This window comes from Ovis canadensis, chromosome 4 (assembly GCF_042477335.2).
Source record: "Ovis canadensis isolate MfBH-ARS-UI-01 breed Bighorn chromosome 4, ARS-UI_OviCan_v2, whole genome shotgun sequence".
NCBI classification, from domain to species: Eukaryota; Metazoa; Chordata; class Mammalia; order Artiodactyla; family Bovidae; genus Ovis; species Ovis canadensis.
The window spans coordinates 120,991,708-121,013,681 of record NC_091248.1 but is presented as its reverse complement, the minus strand read 5'-3'; the positions used below and the strand labels follow the sequence as shown (position 1 = coordinate 121,013,681).

The 21,974-nt window shown below is 45.3% G+C and overlaps 1 protein-coding gene and 1 pseudogene across 1 annotated transcript; one reads left to right on the top strand and one right to left on the bottom strand.

Annotated features, from left to right (window-relative positions):
- Positions 1–482: 482 nt before the first annotated feature.
- On the top strand, positions 483–6,181 carry LOC138439059 (olfactory receptor 6V1-like; annotated as a pseudogene).
- A 9,455-nt stretch (positions 6,182–15,636) lies between these two features.
- On the bottom strand, positions 15,637–16,578 carry OR6V1 (olfactory receptor family 6 subfamily V member 1). The gene has a single exon (XM_069588850.1). It carries the CDS (start codon positions 16,576–16,578, stop codon positions 15,637–15,639), a length of 942 nt encoding a protein of 313 aa, XP_069444951.1.
- Positions 16,579–21,974: the final 5,396 nt, after the last annotated feature.

Here is a 21,974-nt window from a genome sequence, read left to right as displayed (position 1 = left end):
CTGGTTTGCTTGCCAGTGTGCCGTTTGCCTCCGTCTTCCCTCTGTCACCTGCCCGTTGCAAAGGCCCATGAATCCTAAGGAGATATTCAGGTGGTTACTCTGTCCACCCCTCTGTCCCATGGCTCATCCCGACTTTTTCATTCACCTGAGAAGCTTGCCACGTCCCAAGACACCGATGATCAGAATCATTGCTACAGAAACCCACATTGGTGACACTGTCAACCTCCTCCGTATTCCCAATCATTTTTTTTGAAAGAGTCATTTTCCGGGGTAGGAAGTGGTTTCAGAAGTCAAAATACATAAGAAGAATTCAGCCAGGAGCATTGAGAAGGTTAACATGGAGAGAAAGACAGATCAATAGCCAGAAGGGGGCTTTCAGATTGGTCCCAAGTTTCTAGGAGGTTATTCCATGAAAACAACAGGTTATTATATCTGCTCTTTGACATTTAATAGAAATCTGACCTGTTAAAACCTACGGCATGATGGATTTGGATGGAGATGAACAGAATCTCTTACCAGTGAGGAGCCTCAGCAGGAATAAGTAAGGGAAACTGAGGACACAATGGGGTCCCCAGACTCTCAAGTACAGACTATGTGGGGTTGGCCCAAAGGGTGCACTGAATGGCCAACCAAGGCCTTGGCCAGTAATGGTAAGGCGACACCTGCTTTGATGGGGCACTATGCCGTCTCCTGACTGAAGCTAAATTTGCCTGGATCACAGGGATGGGTCTGTGGGCCTGAGAGAAGGTCTGTTCTGTAGCAAAGGCTGCCACAGAGGAAGTAATAGTCTGTAGGAGACCCTGACGCAGAGAAGAGTGGATTCTGCATCCATCTGAAACTTCACCTGTGTTAATTTGGCAGTATTGTAAATACAAACTTGTAAAATTTACACAAGTACAGTGGGTCCTGTGACATAACCCAGGAGGCTTGTCCTGAGCTGTGGGCTCCAGTTTCCTGAGTTGGCATCTGGGGAGCCATGGCTCAGAGTGCTGAATGCACATGAAGGGCCAGGCATGCATTGCGGACAAAGAGGAAATACCAGTCATCGACGCTGAGAGGGGAGGCAGGACCATAAACAGGGAGAGGGAAGTCTAAGGGTGAAATGTCTCGGCAGGAGGAAGACGAGAGGGATTGAGGTGAGAGTGTAATAGAAAACTAGTTTGAGAAATTTGCTGGCTAGTGTGAGGGGGAGTGAAGCCTGCTACACCAAGTGGGGTATTCCTGACTCCAGGGTCATCCCTGAATTAACTCTCTCCCCTCTCATTTCAAGACTTCAAATATTTTAGAATGTACCATCTCAGGATGTGATGTAATGGAAACCTATTGGGTAAGAAAGACCTTGCTCTCTGGGTGGCAGTGATAGTGAATAAAACATAAAATAGGCCCATGGGCTAAATTCCTTTCTTACTCATGCATTTATAACACCTGCTGAATGTGACACACGTCAGTATGGGGCCCAGTAGGTGAGATCACAATCGGGGAAGTGGTACGTGAAGGAGCTGTGGCCTCCTAGGAGACCGACCATCATGAATTCTTCACAAGTGATGTAACACTCTAGGCTGGACCTCTCTCTGGTTCCACAGTAACATGTGAGACCAAAGTGAGATTCCTTCTTCGAGAAAAGGGGCACTCTCCTGTCTCCTACCCATCACTATCTCCTACTCATCACGGATGGTCAACAGCCAATCATGGGAATTTACTCTTCAGTACATTCTTCTTCTTCTTTTTTTTTTTTTACCATTTATTAAAGAATAAATGTTTGCAGACCTAAGCAATAAATTTTGAATCCTGTGTTCAGAGATCGGTATGTTTTCAAATTCAGAAGATATCATGTACTTAGCATTTTTGTTACTATAAACAAGTGGGTACTGGAGTGAGAAGACTCCGGTTTCAAACCCCAGCGGTACTTTTATTGACTATATGACTTGGGATGGAGATCCTTACACATTTTGAGATTTTTAATCACCTGTGGTATGGAGATGGAAACATTCGCAGCCACTTTGCACTGCAGGAGCCAGTGCATGGTGGGCACTCGGTGAATGAGGTCTACCCATTCACAGCCCTGGTCCATGATGCTATAGTCAAAAATTCCTCAGCAACCAGAAGTTCTTTTTTAATTTTCTGTCCAACTAGATTCTTGGGTTTCACTGGTGGCTCAGATTGTAAAGAATCTGCCTGCAATGTGGGAAACCTGGATTCAATCCCTGGAGAAGGGAAAGGCTACCCACTCCAGTATTCTGGCCTGGAGAATTCCACGGACAGAGCTTGGTGGGCTACAGTCCATGGGGTTGCAAAGAGTCAGACAACTGAGCAGCCTACTTCCTTACTAACTAGATAGTGAAACCTAATCTGAACTTAACTGGGAAGCTCTTTATTGCCTTTCTTTATTCTGTTCAGTGTGAATATTTGCGTATTTTGCTGCAGAAATAGTAATATATTTGATTCCAGGGTGTGCCAGACTGTTCTGGGATTGGATTCTGAAACACACCTGTTCTCACCTTATCTTTCTTTCTTTGTTTTTAAGGATATTTTTTTGATGTGGGCCATTTTTAAAGTCTTTATTGAATTTATTACAATAATGCTTCCATTTTATGTTTTGGATTTTTGGCCTTGTATGTGGGATCTCAGCCCCCCAGCCAGGGATCAAACCCACACCCCTGCATTGGAAGGGGAAGTCTTAACCACTGAACAGCCAGGAAAGTCCCCATTGTATCTGTCTGATGAGAAATTGACAGGCCATGACTGCCCCATTACCTTCTGTTAACGTCTAAAATGCACATATGCAAATAATCATATAAGAAAACATGAATTTCCATTTTCAAAATCTTTTGCTCAGGACTAGGAATGAAAACTCAATAGATGACCTCATTCAATCTAATCAAAATTTACGAAGTCCTTCTATTTTGTAAGATGTGTTGCTAGGTGCTGTGAAGGCTGCAAAGATGAAAAGAGAGACCTGCTACTGAGAAACCAGGAATTTAGTGTTTGGGATGAGAGTAGCACAAGAAAAATTGTAATATGCAAGGAAGAGCATGCTGACTTCCTTGGTTGGGATTCCAGGCAGGACAGGTTCACCACTGGAGAGAGGGTGAAGCTTCATAAAGGTGGGACATTTGAAATGTGGGTAAGAATGTGCCAGGTGAAGATGAAGGATGGGGTATTCTGAGCAGAGGGAGCAGTAAGGAAAAGGTGCGACAGCAGGGTGGAGTTAACTGTTTGGAGAATAGTAAGTGGTCCAGCTTGGTGGGAGCACAGAGTGTGTGGTAAGAAGGAGGTGAGGGTAAGGCTGGAAGGGAAGATGGGTAGGATGGTAGAAGGCTGGGACTGCCAGGGGAGTTTGTGCTCAATTTAGCAGACAAGGGAAGGGATGAGTGTTGCTTAAAATATTTTTTTTTCCTGATTGCTAAAATAATATGTGTTCAAATAAAAAGAACTTGAAAAACAAACAAAATATATTAATATATATATACGCATACATATATGAAAGCATTTAAATGCTCATAATCCACACCTAGAGATAGCTGTGGTTGATATTTTATTTTATTTATTTAATATTTTATTTAATTAATTTTAATTATTGCTTATTTAATTTAGTATTTTATTTACTTATTTTTTTTAATTAAAACTTTTTTTGGCTGCACTGGGTTCCCCGTTGCAGTGGGCGGGCTTTCTCTAGTTGCAGCATGCTAAGGTTCTCTAGTTGTATGTGCAGGCTTCATTGCCCCATGGCATGTGGGATCTTAGTTCCCAGATAAAGGATGGAACCTGCATCCCCCGCATTGCAAGGTGGATCCTTAACCAATGGACCACCAGGGAAGTCTCCATTGTTAATATTTTAAAATGAGTCCTTGCAGTCTTTTTCTGTATAAAGGTAGATGACTTAGCTATTTTGATTAATTAATTTAGAGGGTAATGTATAAGTGAAACCACTTTGCTTCAGATTATTTGAAAAACAGCCTTTGGATATAATGCTGTAGAAAAAGAAATATAACAGCAGTATATGGATATGTTGGATATACAGATATGTACAAATAAGAAAGCCATTAAAAATGCTGCTGTGATGATTCAGATGAAACAAATCCTTTAACCTGGATGGTGGCTATGAAAAAAGAAAGGGGACAGGATGAGAAAAAAAAAACACCTGTATTTAAAAGGAAGGCAATTCAAGTGGTTTAGAAGGAAGAAGGAAAACTCAGAAATACCTTCCAGGTTTCAAGTCAGGGTGACTGGGGTTTTGGGGGGAATGGACATGATATTAGCTCTAGGGGACAATTGTGTGTGTGTTCTTTTACCCATTTTGAGTATTTGGTGGTGTGAGATGACTGAGAACAAAAAGGCAGATTCAAGATTCATTTACTTTTTCAAGATTTCTCTGGTTAAGGGTGAAGATGAGTTTTCTGAAGGAGAGACTAGGGAGACAAAAGATGGTTTGAGAGAGACATGTGGGGACATTCATGTTTAGAAAATAGAAGAAGAACAGGAGCTAGAGAAGGAGCCAGCCAAAGAAAAGTCAGAACTGTCAGAGAATTGAGAGTAGAGTGGCTCTACAGTCATGGGTGGAAGCTATTTCAAAACTGTGTGATTCACAGCCTGAAATGCCACAGAGACAGCAAGAAGGATGAGGACTAGGCACAAAGGATGAAAAGAAGTCACGTAGAAGGTACCAGATCCTGAGACATGGAAGTGTTCATTGCTCAGTTGTGTCTGACTCTTTGTAACCCCATAGACTGTAGTCCATCTGGCTCCTCTGTCCTTGGAATTCTCCAGGCAAGAATATTGCAGTGGGTAGCCATTCCCTTATCCAAGAATCTTCACGACTCAGAGATCAAACCCAGGTCTCCTGTGTTGCAGGCAGATTCTTTACTGTTGGAGAACTCTGCTAATAGCAGGTGTTATTATATTAAATGACTACCATATTTGGCAGTGAGGAAGGGTTTACCAGACCCAGCCAAATATCTTGCACAGAGATGGAGCTTAACAAATGTGTTGAATGAAATAATGAATGAGCAGGAGACAAAAGAGTAAGTGTTTAGGAGTGATGGTGATGTGTGTGCGTGCTGTCGTAAGTTGAGTCTGACTTTTTGTAACCCCCTGGACTGCAGCCGGCCAGGCTCCTCTGTCCATGGCGTTTTCCAGGCAGGAATCCTGGATGGTACTGTGGAGGTGGCCAATTCCTAACTCTATCCAGCAGAGCCAATCAGTGCCCCTTGGGACCTTCTGCCTTTGGGACTACATCTCCTGGACGTTGAATTTGACTATGCATACAGGCCAGTCTGCTTGGGAAGCCAGGCCAGCCATCGGGGAGCAAGGTCAAGAGAGAGGCTGGTGGCCATTTCTCAATAAGACTTCCTAGCATCTCACAGGCAGTCCAGAGAAGGGGCATCAAGTGCCATGAGTAACCTCAGTGTCATCAGGGAGTTGTTCTCCTAGGGTTTCCTCATCTGCATGAGTTCCAGTCCTTCCTGTTTGCCTTCATCCTATTGATATACGCCTGACGGTTCTGGGGAATCTGGCCATTGTCACCCTCACGTGCCTGGACCCCCACCCCTGCTCACCCATGTACTTCTTCCTCTGCAATTTCTCCCTCATGGAGGTGCTGCTGGTCACCTCTACTGTGGCCCCTAGGATGCTGGCTGACCTGCTGTCCCCTCGCAGGACCATGGCCCTGGCTGAATGCCTGAGCCAGTCTTTCTTTTCCTTCTCCCTGGGCTCCACTGACTTCCTGTTCCTCACAGTCATGGCCTTTGATCACTCTGGGGGCCATCTGCTGCCCTCTACACTACCGGACCATCATGAACAGGCCAGTCTGTGTGAAGCTGGTGGTGGTCTGTTGGCTGGTGGGGTTCCTCTCCATCATCTCCCTGACCCTACAGAAAACCCAGCTCTGGTTCTGCGTCCCCAACGTCACTGACCACCACTTCTGTGACTCCGCCCCGCTGCTCGAGCGGTCCTGCTCTGACACCCAGCACATCAAGCTCATGGACTTCTTCCTGTCCTTACTCTTCAGAGACCAGACAAGGGCCCCTCCGCACAGCTCAACAAGGTGGTGGCCCTGATGACTGCCCTGGTGACCCTGTTCCTTAGCCCCTTCATCTTCACCTTCCGGAATGAGAAGGTCCAAAAGGTCACGGAGGATACGTCCAAAAGGATCCTCCTCAGACACCCAGCCGCCCTCGGATGAGAGCAAGGAAGGGGGGCCGTCCACTGCGGGTGGCACCCAGGTGCCCAGGCTGGGGCTTCTCAGTCTCCTTCCTAGTCTCTCCTGCCCCCTCCGCCCCGCTGAAGTCACTGTTCACTCTCCACAGGGAGAGGATGAGTTCACGTCCACCAAAAGCCTCAAAGGCAGGCATCTGTGAGCCTGTGCTAAGGAAAGGATGATTTCAAGGCAGCTGGGGGTGAAAACATTGTGATGATGTCAATTCAAATTGCAAAATTTTTTGTTTGAAGTCGCTCAGTCATGTCCGACTCTTTTTGACCCCATGGGCTATAGCCAGGTTCTTCCGTCCATGGAATTCTCCAGGCAAGAATATTGGAATGGTTTGCCATTTCCTTCTCCAGGGGATCTTCCCAACCCAGGGATCGAACCTGGTTCTCCAGCACTGCAGGCAGACTCTTTACTGTCTGAGCCCCCTGGGAAGCTTCAGAACGATAGGCCAAAATACTGGAGTGTGTAGCCTTTCCCTTCTCCAGGAGATCTTCCCTACCCAGGGATCAAACCCAAGTCTCCAGCATTGAAGGGCGATTCTTCACCGACTGAGCCACTGCCGGGGTCCAGCCCCGGTGGATCCAGGGTGATTCGAAGGTGGGGGGACGGAGTCGGCGTCTTTGGAAAAATACATATTTAATCACAGATATAGAGAGATTAGAAATGGATAGTGTAGTAGGAAGATTAGTGGAGAAAAGGAGGCTGAATAACTTGTTTCACATGGGATAGCATCCATGCTCCAGATGGGAATTCAGCCAGAAAAACGGGAGTAAGAAAGAAGCGACATGGGGGAATCAGTCTTTCCGGAAACTGATCCGATTTCTTTATTTTTGGGTTTGCTTATATACCTTTTGTTACACATAGGGATGAATACAGAGTCACGTGGGGGTCAGCAGTCCTGACCTTTATCAAAATCAGGTGCTTCACATAAATGTATAAAAAAGGTACATCATCTTCTGGCCATGAGTGAGACCTGCTGACATTTTATGATCCTTTCTTTCTGATAACCAAAAAACTTATTTCTTCCAAGGGTGTTTTTTCTTAAACCAGGCACCACCCTCCAAATAAAGTTACATTCCTATAGGGTGAGGGTGTAGTGAGTTACAATCAAGAAAGGAATTTATTTAACCCAAGGTTAACATGATTAATCTTAAAGGTTAATACTTATTTCTCCTATATGCTTAAAGGTTAATACTTATTTCTCCTATATGTTAGTTATATTCATTATAAGGGTAGGGAACATGGAGATTTAGCAGCAAACATCAGCCCAACAAACGAAAATCCTTTCACCAATGCTCTCCTTAAGATCTATTTAGTCTTAAGATATGATAAAGTTACATTCTTACATAGCAAGGACACAGTGATTTATAACAAAGTACAGTGATCTATTACAAAAGAGAAAATCCATTAACTCAAAAAGTCTAGTATTGCTAACATCAAAAACTACCATATTTCCTTTGCTCTATTCCAAATACATTGATTAATATATTCCCAGGTGCCTAAGGATATGGAGGCCTGGCGGCAATCATTGACTCAACAAGAAGAAAAAGCCCTATGCTAATTAAGACTCTCAAAATACTCCAAAACTCTCTGTGCTGTTTATGGTTGAGAGGTAGTAAACAATCATGTGCCTAGTGGCAGCAGTATGGATAATCCTGTCACACAAGCTAATCTGTCAGCAGAGAGGTTTGACCTGAGACATCCTTGTCCCACCCAGAGCAGGGAATTAGCAGCAGTTATTGACACAACAAATGAAGAGACCCTTCACCAATATAATTCCTAACCAACTATACTAATAATTTTAACTCCCCAAAAGAATTTGCCTTTAGTAAGTCTAAAACATCTCATGCCTCTCAGGTTGGGAGGCTATAAACAATCACATGTGGCCAGACAAACCTATACAGGTGGGCTAGATAAGCTGAAACACTCTTGTCACACCCAGGAATTTTTATTGCCTTGGAGCTGCGCGTTTACTCCTTCTCCGAGAGAAACGGTTATGGGGGAGAGCCCCCCGTAAAGTCAGAGGTGTAGGTGAGAGCATAAAACAGACTCTGGCTTTGGGGTTAGATGCTTGGGAAGAGGGGTTTCCTGAGGATTGATCACGCCTTTGCGTATGCCAAGCCCCCTTCCTCATGACCTTTGCCATGGGCGGAATTCCTCACGCTGGCCCCCGGCAAGCCACAAGCAATCTCAATTCAAACAGATAATCCAAATCAAGGTCTTCACACAGGGACTTGGGATGTAGGGAGAACTTGGTAAATATAGCTGCTATTATGAAATGTGCTATTAAACTCTCTCTCCAAGGTCCTGCTCTATGGTTTTGTTCTCATTCCTTTATGTTTTCTTTGTGTGCAGTCTTTTTTTAGTGTGTGTTCCTTTCTCAGGAACTGGTTTCAGAGTCTAGGCTGGGGTCCTGAAAGTGTGAGTTTCTCAGAAAAGAGCAGGATGTTTTGGCATCCTCAGAACAGAAAAAACTATGTGCCTTTTGCCAGGACCCCATACGGGACAGCTCCTGGGACCCTCATCCGGGACAGCTCCTGGGACCCCCATCTGGGACAGCTCCTGCAGCAGAAGCATTACTCACACCTGGGCTGCCCACTGCTTCCTCCTGACCCCCAGACCTCTTGACTTTTAAACAGAAATGACTCTGGGGGCCACTTTCCCATCCCTCTTACACAGCAAGGTCATGACAGCTCCATGCCTAGAAAAAAGGGCATGCCCTTTACGTTTTTAAAATTTTTTAATCCTTCCTCTGCATGCAGGAAAGAGGGGATGAAAGGTGGGTTGCTGTCCCTACACTCGTTACCTCCCCCTTCTGAAGGGCTAGTTCTCCTCTCCCGCAGAACTGCAGATCCCACAGAACCACAGAACCCAGAGGGAGAGCCCTCTGAAGCTGGGGCTCCTAGAAGTCACCTGGCTGGGAGACTGCCAGCCACCTTGCAGGAAAGATAGAGGTGGTAGAAGGCAGATGAGCAGGAAATGGCACAAGATGGGTGTTGTGGGTAGTGAGTGGGCTGGAGGGTGGATGAAGGAAGCTATCCTTGGAAAGCTGGAAGTGGTTTAGGGTATCATGGAAAGATAGCACCAGTAGAAATGGCTTTGGCATCTGATCTCTTATACCAGATGTAATCTGGACTGCCCTGGAATTCGCAAAACAGGACAAAGAGTTAGATGCAGACTTCCCTTGACTTCTGCAGCTAGTTATGTTCACAGGGTTCTAGAGGGGCCCTGGTCGTCATGTACAGTGGAGATAGTCACAGTGTGGGGGCCACCCCTCAAACCCGATGTGAAGAAAGGAGGAGGTGGGAGGAACAAGTGTCCCAGGGTATGTGGTCTGGGGGCCTGAGTCTCCTGTAATGACCAGGAAGCTTGGTCTCCAATTCAACTTAAAAAAAAAAAAATAACTACCACAGGACATGTTCCCATCTGTGGGCCTCTCCAAAAACAGTGGACAGGTACTTTTAATTCTGCACTAAAGGCCCTCTGGGAAAAACATTTTTTTTTTTCATTCTGAGAACTTTCTCTCCTGTAAGTCTCAAGGAACTAATTATTTACCATCCTAACAAACTTTGTAGGGGGGGGGGGGACTGAAAACTAAATGGGAGGCAATTATCTCCTGATATGCAAACACTTTCCTTCAACTTTTTTGCTTCTCAGATAATCAGTACACAAATCCGCTCAGGTTTTCCTCCTTAGAGATTTTTCCCTGTCACTCTCATCTCTGCACCCTCCCTGTAAAAATTTAAAACGACATCTGCACCTCTATTTCTGTTTTGCAAATAAGAGACAAAGGCATAGAGAACTAGTGTATAGAGGCCAAAGTGAGGAGAAATTGGGAGATTGGGATTGACATATATACACTATTGATACTATGTATGAAATAAATGACTGATATAAACCTGTTATATGGCTCAGGAAACTCTACTCTATGCTTTCTGTTGATCTAAATGGAAAGGAAATCCAGAGAAGAGGGGATATATGCATACCTATAGCTGACTTACTCTGCTGTATAGTAGAAACTAACACACATTTTAAAGCAACTATACTCCAATAAAAATTAATTTAATAAAATAATCAGTAACAAGAGTAAAAAAATATAACCCACAACCTGCAGCAGCCTTTTGCCCATTTTTCACAGTATTCCATAGGAATGGGCTCTCTGACTCACCAGTTTTGGGGAAGGTGTAAACTGCTTTGTTCCTCCACAGTAATTGCCCTGTCATAGCCAGCATCTCACAGGCATGACATTCATAACAAACCTGCCTGTGGTCCCTTGCTGCTCACATTGTGATCCCTGGAACCACATTGGCATCTCCTGGGAGCTCTTTGGAAATGCAAAATCTGGACCCCACCCCAGAACTTCTGAACCTGAATCTGCATTTTTAACAAGACCCCTGGGTGATTCACATGCACAATAATATTTGAGAGGTGCTGGTATTAATACTAGAATATGCAGAGCATGCTGGGAATACAGGAAAGGAGTTTGTTAGACTGAATCTTCTCAAACATGGTGTCATTTGAGTTGAGGCTTCAAAAGTGCCAAGAAGAGGAAAAGTGAATTCCAGAGGGGCAACTTAATAATGTAGAAAGTAACATAGACATAAAAATGGTATATCGTGTGGGCAGTGCACATCTGGAGAGAATTAATGGAATTAATGAATGATCCCTGGAGAGTGGTCATGACTCTCTCCACTTCATCAAATCCAGGTTTCTTGATTAGGGGGAGGGGAGTCACAAGTGTCCTCTGAAAGATGCTTCACTCACTGAAGTCATGAGATGATGAACTTTGTAGTGGATATAGAGGGCGTTACTATGGAAACTTTTGCATGCTAGGACAATTCTACTATACTCACAAAAGTACTATTTATCTTCAGGGCTGGAATTTTATTGCCTTCAATTCTGAAAAGGACCTAAATAAGTTCATAAAGAGTTTAGGAATAGTTCTTTAGTAGAACTATTCCTAAAGGGCAATTCCATGAGGTTTCCTTCCATAAGATATGATGCTTGTCACTCTCAAGGGAAGGAGAATGACAAAGATGCTGGGTTGAATAGGGAAGAAGATCTAAGGGAAAACCCCAGGCAGAATGCTACACTGATGATCTGGCGCCTTCCTGAAAACTGATGGTTAAAATTTCAGGAATTAAACATGCTGCTACTGCTACTGCTAAGTCGCTTCAGTCGTGTCCGACTCTATGAGACCCCATAGACGGCAGCCCACCAGGTTCCCCCGTCCCTGGGATTCTCCAGGCAAGAACACTGGAATGGGTTGCCATTTCCTTCTCCAGGAATTAAACATACTTATTATTAAAAATTAAAAAACAGACACGTGCAATGAAATAGATTATGTTAAAAACAAAGGTGACCAAAACTCAAAGCTCCTCATTATTTAACTGCCTTTTACTTTGTTTTACAGACAACTGAAGTTGTCTGTGTCACTTGTAACGATATGGTAGATACACTGGCCTCCAAGCTCAGTGATGTCATCTTGGTAGCTTGGGATTAGACATGACGGGAGTGAAACAGCATGGAAACTGGTAAATGCTGGAAGTCAGCAAATGCTACAACTGGAGGACCAGAGATTAATATTTACCAGCAGGCCATCGGGTCACTATCACTTTTCTTCCATATTCATCAGGCATGGTTGCAAGGATCCTATTTACAACAGGAAATTTGAAGTTGAAGGAGTTGGTGGAACTAGATTGATAGAAACATGGTGCTCCGTAGGCACTGCTGAAAATTTCCACCTTGGCCTTAGAAAGTTTTGCACCTCACCTAACTCCTAAAATGCAGGGCCTTCATGGTATGATGGTCATTCTAGGAATCAGGCCTGACTTTTATATGAAAATGACTTGATTCCTTTATCATCTGCATCAAAACTTCCATATCCTTGGTTTCTTGCTCCCCAGTCCCTTCAGCTGGAAGGAATGAATCTACTTTTATTTCTCATTGGGATTTCCATTTGTGACAATGTGTTCTTATGCTAGCTTGTCAGAACCTTATATATTTCTAGTGGTTGCTTACAAGGACATTGTATCTCTGAGGCTGGAATGTTGGACACATTAAGGGAAGATGGGGGATGCATTTTAGAGTCAGGAAATCCTGCATCATTTTTACCTATATTTAAGTTAGCTTTAGGTGGGGAGGTGTAGATTGGGAACTTGGGATTGACCACATAAACTCTTCTTTATTTAAAATAGATAAACAACAAGGACCTGCTGTATAGCACAGGAAATTCTGCTCAGTATTCTATAATAACCTAAATGGGAAAAGAATTTAAAAAAGAGTAGATACATGTATGTGTATAACTGAATCACTTTGCTGTACACCTGAAACTAACTCAACATATTTAGTCAACTGTACTCCAATATAAAATTTTAAAAATCATTCATATGAAAAGACAGAAGATGTAGATGTTTACCTTATACTTTTCATGAAAAATAACTCAAAATGGCTCAAAGACCTAAATGTAAATGTAAAATGCAAAAAAAAAAGATTCCTAGAACATATATATATGTTCTAGGAATATATATATATATATATATATATATATATGTTCTAGGAATCTTTATTTTTGCATTTTACATATATTTATATGTATATATACCTTTAGGCAACATTGTGCTTAGTCACTCAGTCATGTCCAACTCTTTTCGACCCCATGGACTGTAGCCCACCAGGCTCCTCTCTCCATGAGATTCTCTAGGTAAGAATACTGCAATTGGTAGGCATTACCTTCACCAGAGGATCTTCCTGACCAAGGGGGGTCTGCTGCATTGCAGGTGAATTCTTTACTGTCTGAGCCACCAGGGAAGTCCAATGTGTGTGTGTATGTGTGTGTATGTATCAGTTCAGGTTAGTCTCTCAGCTGTGTCCGACTTTTTGCGACCCCGTGGACTGCAGCATGCCAGGCTTCCCTGTCCATCACCAACTCACAGCGCTTGCTCAAACTCATGTTTATCCAGCCATCTTATCCTCTGTCATCCCCTTCTACTCCTGTCTTCAATCTTTCCCAGCATCAGGATGTTTTCCAATGAGTCAGTTCTTTGCATCAGGTGGTCAAAGTATATATAAGTATGTATGTGTGTGTATAAAGTAGCTCTCGATATTACAATCTCACCCTGCCTTCTGGCAATTATGTTCCAGTGCAAGCTACTACTGTGGAATGGGAAGGCTATTGCCTTCAGTGAAATGACCAGTGAAATAATCCCTGGGTCGGGAAGATCCCCTGGAGAAGGAAATGGCAGCCCACTCCAGTATTCTTGCCTGGAGAATCCCATGGACAGAGGAGCCTGGTAGGTTACAGTCCTCGGGGTCGCAAAGAGTCGGACACGACTGAGCGACTTCACTTCACTCACTCCCACATTGCAGGCGGATTCTTTACCAGCTGAGCCACCAGGGAAGCTATTTACTATTTGAGGTGGTAAAAGGAGGATAATTTAGAAAAAAATAAATCAATTGTTTTAACAGCAATAGCAAACACCAGAGTCATTGCTCTGATGTATAACTGGAGGAGTCAGATTTTCCAGCAGAAGATGAAATGAGGTACCTAAAGAGATCTTCTGACTTGGGTGATGAGCATCTCAGCGAGACAGAAAAGAACTTCAGAAAGCCTGAGAAAGGGGCACCTTAGTTAGGAAGGGGGTCTCCTGGGGTGACGCCGATGGACCACTAGAGACTACTCAGGGAGCCACGGCTCCAAAGCTAGAGCATCTGTGCACACCAGAGTAGCCCACAGTCCCAGCCTCATTCACTCCCACACAGCAGAGCTAAGCTTGACGTTCCTGGTAAATTGGTCATTTTTGTTCTCATCTTATAAGCAAGGCTAGGAGTACTCTCTTGATGAGTGAACTCATTGACGTTTACTGGGAAATGCTGTTTGGTAAATTTAACTGTTTTTATAGAAATAGTTTGGCAGAATATTTGCACTGGGGCTGTTTCAGAAAATCCCAGATAGAACGAAAGCAAAGAGAACATGATTCTGAGGAGAATGTACCTGAAGGATTTGGAAAATTTCACACATGGGTTGTGGGAGGGAAACTCAATGGGAGCTGGCATTTCATTCCTGAGGGAATATGGAACCTAATAGGCTTTCAGGAACTTTACACAGACATGTGTGTGTGTATGCATGTGAGAATAATGACTGGACAAAGGAATTTACTGTATTCACCTCACTCTTCTGCCTTCAAGCATGTGAATGTTTCTAATCCTGCAGTAGAATAGTTTATTTTTATCTTTCTGAAAGTCTCTGTTGGCATCATCAACTCAATGGACAGGAGTTGGAGCAAACTCTGGGAGATGGTGAAGAACAGGGAAGTCTGGTGTGCTGCAGTGCATGGGGTCACAAAGAGTTGGACATGACTACGTGACTGAACAATGACGAAAATCTCTAATATTTCCTCCCTAGAATGCATACAATTGCTGAAAGATTTGTTCTTATTTCTTATACTAATGAAGATTTATCTTGCTTTCTTTAAATTCATTTTCTCTGCACAAGGCTTAGCTGATGGATTGTCTTCTCACACTGTCCATCTTATGTTCAAAGTGTTAGTCGGGCATCACCTTATCAGGAAACTGTTCCCGAGTCCTCAGTCTGGTCTCAATATTCCTCTTATCTGCTCCCATAAACCTTTCTTTGAATCCATCATTACACATTGCCTGCTGCATAAGCAGATCATTTTTTACTTTTTTGGCACATCACATGGCATGTGGGATCTGTTTCCTGACCAGGAGTCAAATCTTCACCTCCTGCCATGGAAGCCATTGAATTGCCAGCAAAGTCCCTGTAAGCTGCTCTTTACCATATCATTCTTTCCCCTCATAGAGCTAAAAGATTTGAAACCTACCAATGTCTTGTTTACATTTTACCCTGTACCTGACGCAGTTGTGGTGCCTGACACACAGAGTCTACTCAGCATTGCTGAGATGAATGAACAGATGAATTCTTATGCAATGAACTCTGTACACTTAAAAGATAATGACTTTGGTGAGTGTTGCTCTTTATCTTAGTTCCATGTAGACGAAGCACTCATGGTGCACACACTTTGCAGTGGGGCACGTGCATCTGTGCATGCACACACACACACACACACACACACACACCCCACACTGGGGCTGGGTAATATTTCTTAATCAGAGAAAACTTTCTGTCTGCCCTTCTTTGAATGGCAAGTTCATGCACTTCCCTTTATTAAAAGCCCCGCTTGTGGTTCCCCAGGCTCCATTCTGAGTTCTTGTAACTGCTAGTGGATAACAGGGTCTTTGAGACCGTCAAGCCAGCCAGGGTGCTACCAAGGACTCACTGTGGTTACCACTCTCAGGCACAGAGGGAAAATCCGAAAGAAACTCAACAGGGGTCATCCCACCCAGGCTGGTGCCCTGCCTCCTTACAGAACGACCTGGTTGACTGAGCCTGGCAGAGTCCCTCAGGCCCCTCACAATGCCTGGAGGAGGCCTTTCAGCCTCTGCATCTGGCCTCGTAGCACAGCCTTGAATGTCTCGTTGCGGAGGGTGAGGATAAAGGGGTTGAGGAAGGGGGTGAGGACGGACGTCACCAGGGCCACAGTCTTGTTGACCTCCACAGAGTGTGCTTTGCCAGGCAGGACATAGAGGAAGATGGTGCTGCTGTAGCCAATGAAGACCAGGGTGAGGTGAGAGCCACACGTGGAGAAGGCCTTCTGGCGGCCGCTGGCAGAGGGGATATGTAGCACGGTGCTCACGATGTAGCCATAGGAGACGAGGGTCACCAGGAAGGAGCTGAGGACGAAGGCCAAGGCCATCACAAAGTCCCAGGATTCCAGCAGCCTGGTGTCTGAGCAGGACAGCTGCAGCAGAGGTGCATTGTCACAGAAGAAGTGGTTAATGATGTTGCCATGGCAATAACTGAGATGAACCCGGGAGAGGACAGTGGGCACCATGGCCAGGAAAGGAGTTGCCCAGGCAGCCCCTGCTAGCCGGGCACACACAGCCCCACTCATCAAAGTGCCATAGCGCAGCGGGTGGCAGATGGCCACAAAGCGGTCCAGGGCCATGTCGGACAGGATGAGGAAGGAGGTGGAGCCCAGGGAGAAGTAGAAGTAGAACTGGACCGTGCAGCCAGTGAAGGAGATGACCCTGTGGGAGGCCAGCAGGTCAGAGAGCATCCTGGGCACGGCAGTCATGGTCACCAGGATCTCCAGCAGGGAAAAGTTGCCCAGGAAGAAGTACATGGGCGTGTGGAGGTGGGTGTCAACAAAGACCATGACGATGATGACTGTGTTTCCTATGAAGGCGAGAAGATAAATCACAAGGAAGGGCCCATAGAGCAGGATCTGCAGTTCGCCAAGAGGGGAGAAGCCCAAGAGGATAAATTCAGAAGGGTGGCTCAAATTTGCCATGATCCCAGGGCTGGGAGCTTGAGGGGAAAGGAAACGAGACATTGATGGAGAGACAGACAGAGAGACAGACAGAGAGAACCAATGACTGTGAAACAAGGCTAGAGGCACGGAAAGAGAGGCTAGTAGGTAGTCATGGGTTAACAGAAGGAGAGATAAAGACAGAAATAAATGGGAATATGAGAATCATTGAGAAGCAGGGAATCATAGAAGGGAAAACATGGAAGTCTACTGATAAGAAGAGAGGAAAACAGACAGGAGCAGATGACAAAAGACAACACAGCAACAGACGTTCAGAGAGAAGGCAAGAATGGAATGAAACAGAAATGGAGGAGCAGGAGAGGAACACCCCGTAGGTGAGAGGGAGAAACAGACAGAGATAAGGAGAGGAGGGGCACAGAAAGAGAGAGTGTGTGTCAGTCACCCAGATGCCCTGAGTGTTGGGTGATGCTGGAGGTCTATGCCGTGACCCAGAGGGTCTGAGAGCCCTGTTAAAGCTCCTTTTCTGTCTTTCTGGGCTGTCTCCCTGGTGAGGACCCTCCATCACTCACATTTCTCCAGTTACAATCATGAAATGAATGGGAAGTCAGAGTTTTGAGCCAATAAATTAGCATCTTTTGGGGAGGACCCCCTGGTGTATGTATGCAAAGGTGGGGAGCAGAGGAACACAGGTGGGCACAGAGACCAGCCTGGAGCTAGACAGAGACTAAGAGCATCCACGTTCTAGCCAGTGGCAGGCACTGCTGTGATGAGGCAGTGGCCCCCCTCCCCAAACCACCCCTTGCCACATCCTGACTCTGCCCACTCAATCCTAGTGGTTTGGAGCATAAGCTCTGGACCTAGGTTGGATTCTGATCTGATGTTTGTCAAACATAAACCTCCAGCTCTCTATTACTTCCCTCTCTTAGCCTCAGCCTCAGTGCAGTGCAGTTCAGTCACTCAGTCATGTACGACTCTTTGTGACCCCATGAACCGCAGCACACCAGGCCTCCCTGTCCATCACCAACTCCCAGAGTCTACTTAAACCCTTGTCCATTGAGTCGGTGATGCCATCCAACCATCTCATCCTCTGTCATCCCCTTCTCCTCCTGCCTTCAATCTTTCCCAGCATCAGGGTCTTATCAAATGAGTCCGTTCTTTGCATCAGGTGGCCAAAGTATTGGAGTTTCAGCTTCAGCATCAATCCTTCCAATGAATATTCAGGGCTGATTTCCTTTAGGATGGACTGGTTGGATCTCCTTGCAGGCCAAGGGACTCTCAAGAGTCTTCTCCAACACCACAGTTCAAAAGCATCAATTCTTCGGTGCTTAGCTTACTCAGATAACAAAATGAAGATAATAATAGTACTAGCTTCGTGAGCTAAGACAGAGATTAAATGAATCAATTGCTTAGTTACAGTGATGGGCATGGACCAGGGACTCAGAAATCAGTCGTTGTCATTGTAATCATTGTCATCATATGATGCCAATGAGCTTAAATTTTCTTGGACCTATGATTCTTTAGTCAATATGTGTATGAAGGTGTGTGTAGTGGGGGGGGGGGGGTGTGAAATTTCCAAGCTTTATGCTGTCCTTTAGAATTTCAGTTCACTAAAAGGATTTTTTTTAAATCTTCAATTTTCAAGGAAAATAAATTTTGCAGTACAAATGATCAGAAGTGGAAAGATTCAACTTGTGTGTAGGCATAACTCTGGCCTTCTCTCTGGCTCCATAAAAGCTGCATCTGAAGCTTTGTCTTGACCACCAGCCATGGCATTCCAATTTAAAGAAGAGGGGCTGTCCCTCCGTCAGCCTTGTACCGACTGGCAAACCTTGTGTGTGAGTGTGTGCTCAGTTGTGTCCAACTCTTTGTAACCCCGTGGACTACTGTAACCCACCAGGCTCCTCTGCCCCTGGGATTCTCCAGGCAAGAATCTGGAATGGGCTGCCATGTCTTCTTCCAGGGTATCTTCCCAGAGATGGAACTTGCTTCTCCTGTGTCTCCTGCCTTGCCGGCAGATTCTTTACTGCTGAGCCATTGGGGAAGCCCGGCAAAACTTAATGGTAGGGCTAAAATCTATACCCAGCTCTGATCAATTCAAACCCAGTCCTATGTCTGTGCTCTCTGCAAGCCTGACCCCCAAGCAAACCCAAGTCACTCACTTTAGCCTCCAAGCACTAAGTCTTCTTTTTGAGCTGCTCCTGTGAAGAAACCTATGTCTAGAGATTCCTGCCTATTGGGTCCAGTCTGTGACATGATTGAGGTGTGATCTGCAGTCCAACACCCTGGGTTAGTGGGTTGCAGCTGGCAGGGCTGGACAGGGGCTTGTGCATAGCTGGAATGAGGGTGCCCTGCAGGGTGAGTGGCTCCACAAGCTATAATATCTCTGACCCTTATGTGAATTTCCTAGTTAAAGGCTTACCCTGTGTCACCATAGAGCCCAGTGCAGCAGCACTGATGTGGGGCCTGAAGGTAGAAAAGAAGGCTTTCTTGAGACCAGAGGAAAACACTATATCTTCTTCCCCAAGGACGAGTGTTCTTGGTGCTCTCTCTTGCCCCTGGCTTCTTGATATGGTTTACAGCTGAGCTTATCCTGGATGGGAACTCAGACTCCAGCAAAGTGTTTTCTATGGGGATAACAGGAAAGCAAGGAGCCCTCTGGGAATGAAGAGACACTGGTGTTACTCCTCAGATTAATGAGAGGCTTGCTGCTTGGAGGAAGTAACATCTGAGAAAGAGCTCTGAATAAGGAAAGGGAGAGAGACCAAGATACCTCTAAGAAGACATTAGCTTAGGATTGGTTCCTGGCCCTTGCCTTCCTCCCAGGAAAAATGAGATTGTGGAAAAAGTGCAGAGGAACTTCCCCAGCTGGACTAAAATTGTGGCAGACTGGATGCCTGGCTAGGGTTAGATCCAGAGTTGCCATTTAGAGAATTTGCATCCCCCAGATCCAAGGTTAAGAGACTGGGGAGACGGGGAATGGAGACCCTGGATTGCAGCACCCTCTTGTCTGAATTTTCCAAAATATCATCGAGGGAGGCGGGGAATTAGAGGTGTAAGCTTAAGAGGAGAAACCCTCCCTTCAAAGGCAGAACCCCTGACAGACACATCTTGGGAGCTGACCAGACTGAAAAGGGCTGGTCTGAGTCCTTTGGGAAAATGCACACCTGGGGGGTTAGTGAAGGCAAGGTGGGAGTGGATCCAGCTCCCTATGAACTCTGAGTCACAATCCTTCATCTTGGAGAAGTTCAGACTTTATGTGCACCAACCAGCTTAGCCGCCCCCTGCCAAGCCCACCCAGACAGACATGATGACAAAGAGACAGCAAGCAAAAGCTTTCCAACCAGGACAGTGCCCAGTGGTTCTGAGTTAAAGAACTCAGTGATTCTGAGTTAAAGAAACACAAGGCCTGAAAGGAGTTTCCCAGGTGACCTTTCTGGAGGATCTGAATCCAGAACTGAATTTTTAAGACAGAGCCATTGATAATAAAAATTTTTCAGATGATTCTGGGCAGAAATGGGGGGATGATAGAAGAAAGGAATGCGTTGCTGGTAGGAGCTCAGGAGGACAGACAGGATGGCCAGTCAAAGCAGAGCTTAAGAATTGACAGGCAGATGCACTCCTGGGCTTGTGTAGGCCTCAGGGCTGTAGTTTCTGTTGCTTCTGTAGCAAACTGCTAGACATTTGGTGGCTTAAACACTACAAATTTATTATCTTTAAAACTCTATATGTCGAGGGAGGGAAAGATGGCGGAGGAATAGGACGGGAAGATCACTTTCTCCTTCACAAATTCCTCAAAAGAACATTTCAACGCTGAGCAAACTTCACAAAACAAATTCTGTAGGCTGGCAGAGGACATCAGGCAACCAGAAAAGCAGACCTTTGTCTTCAAAAACAGGTAGGATAAAATATAAAAGACGAAAAAGGAGACAAAGGAGGTGGGGAGGGAGCTCCGTCCCAGGAAGGGAAGCCCGTCCTGGGAAGGGAATTTTAAGAAGAGAGGTTTCCAAACACCAGGAAACACTCTCCCTGCCGAGTCTGTGGCGAGCCTTGGAAACACAGAGGGCAACATAACAGGAAGGAAAAATAGATAAATAATTAAAACCAAGAGATTACAAGCCCACCAGTAACTCCCCCAGCGGAAAAGCAGCACAGACGCCTGCATCCGCCATTGGGAAGTGGGGGCAGGGCAGGGACGCGCGGGAGGCGCGGGCTGCACTGCTTTGTAAGAATCGGGCAGGAACGCCCCACACGCAACCAGAACGACCTAACTTGGGCTAGCAAACCAGACTGTGGGATAGCTACCACGCGAAAAGCTCAAACATAAGACACCGCCAGGACCCAGCACAGAACAAAGGACGGAACGGAAAAAGCCAGCTGCAGACCATCCCCCGCCGGGGACAGGCAGCCAGAGCCGTAAGGTCTGGAAAGGGGCAATTGCAGACCCGGAGAGACTTTACTTACCTAACTGCAAGCAGGCTCCTTTGCTAAGACTTCTGGGGGAGCTGGACAGTCACAATCTGCCTCACGGGGTACGCCAGCGGTCCACCCAGAAAGCTGAGCAGCAGCGGCAGAAAAGGTGACAAGCCGCGGCAACCGCGCTGGCCAAACTCCTGAGCTACTCGGACCTGGGAAGGGCACAAAGCGCAGTCCCAGCCGAATCTGTGCCTCTGAGGGCTGCCTGAGCGCCGAACCTGAGCGGCTTGGACTGGGGAAGTGCACGCAGCCTAGGGCCGGCCCCAGACGGTTCCCGGCTGAGCATCGTAGAACCGGAGCGGTTTGTGTGCCGCGAGAAAGGACAGGTCAAGCGGAGCAGAGATACTGTGTGCACACGACAGTGCTATTTGTTTGCAGCATCCCCCCTCCCCACAGCGCGACTGAACTAGTGATCCTAAAAAACCAGCAAACAGAAGAAGTTAATCAGAGGGAACCACCTTGGAAGTGATCCCACACGGCCCATAACACCAGAAAGGGCAAGATATATATATATTTTTAATATTTTTAAAAGCATTCCTTTTTTTTTTTTTGCTTTTTTTTTCTAACTTTTTTTTTTAATTGCTAAGTCTTTTATTTCTCCTCTAATTTTTATTTCTATAACCTATTATTACTATTTTTTTTAAAGACCTTTTTTTTTTTTTTTAAGGCAAACACCATATATAGTCTTTGGATGGTTGTTGATGGTTTTTTTTGTTTTTTTTTTGTTGTTGTTGTTTTTTTGATTGTCTGTTTGTTTGTTTGTTTTTTAATAATTCTTTTTTTTTTCTTTCTTCCTTTTTCCTTCTGCTTTTCTTTAATATTGTATCTTTGAAAATCCAAACTCTACTCTAGATTTTTAATCTTTGCTCTTAGGTTTTTGTTGTCAATTTTCTACATTTAAAAGCCCAAACTTCACTACCCCAGTTTACCTGAGAGCGAGATTA

Bases quoted from the DNA above. Each gene is read 5' to 3' on its own strand.
- OR6V1 (XM_069588850.1), bottom strand. From the start codon at position 16,578: ATGGCAAATTTGAGCCACCCTTCTGAATTTATCCTCTTGGGCTTCTCC.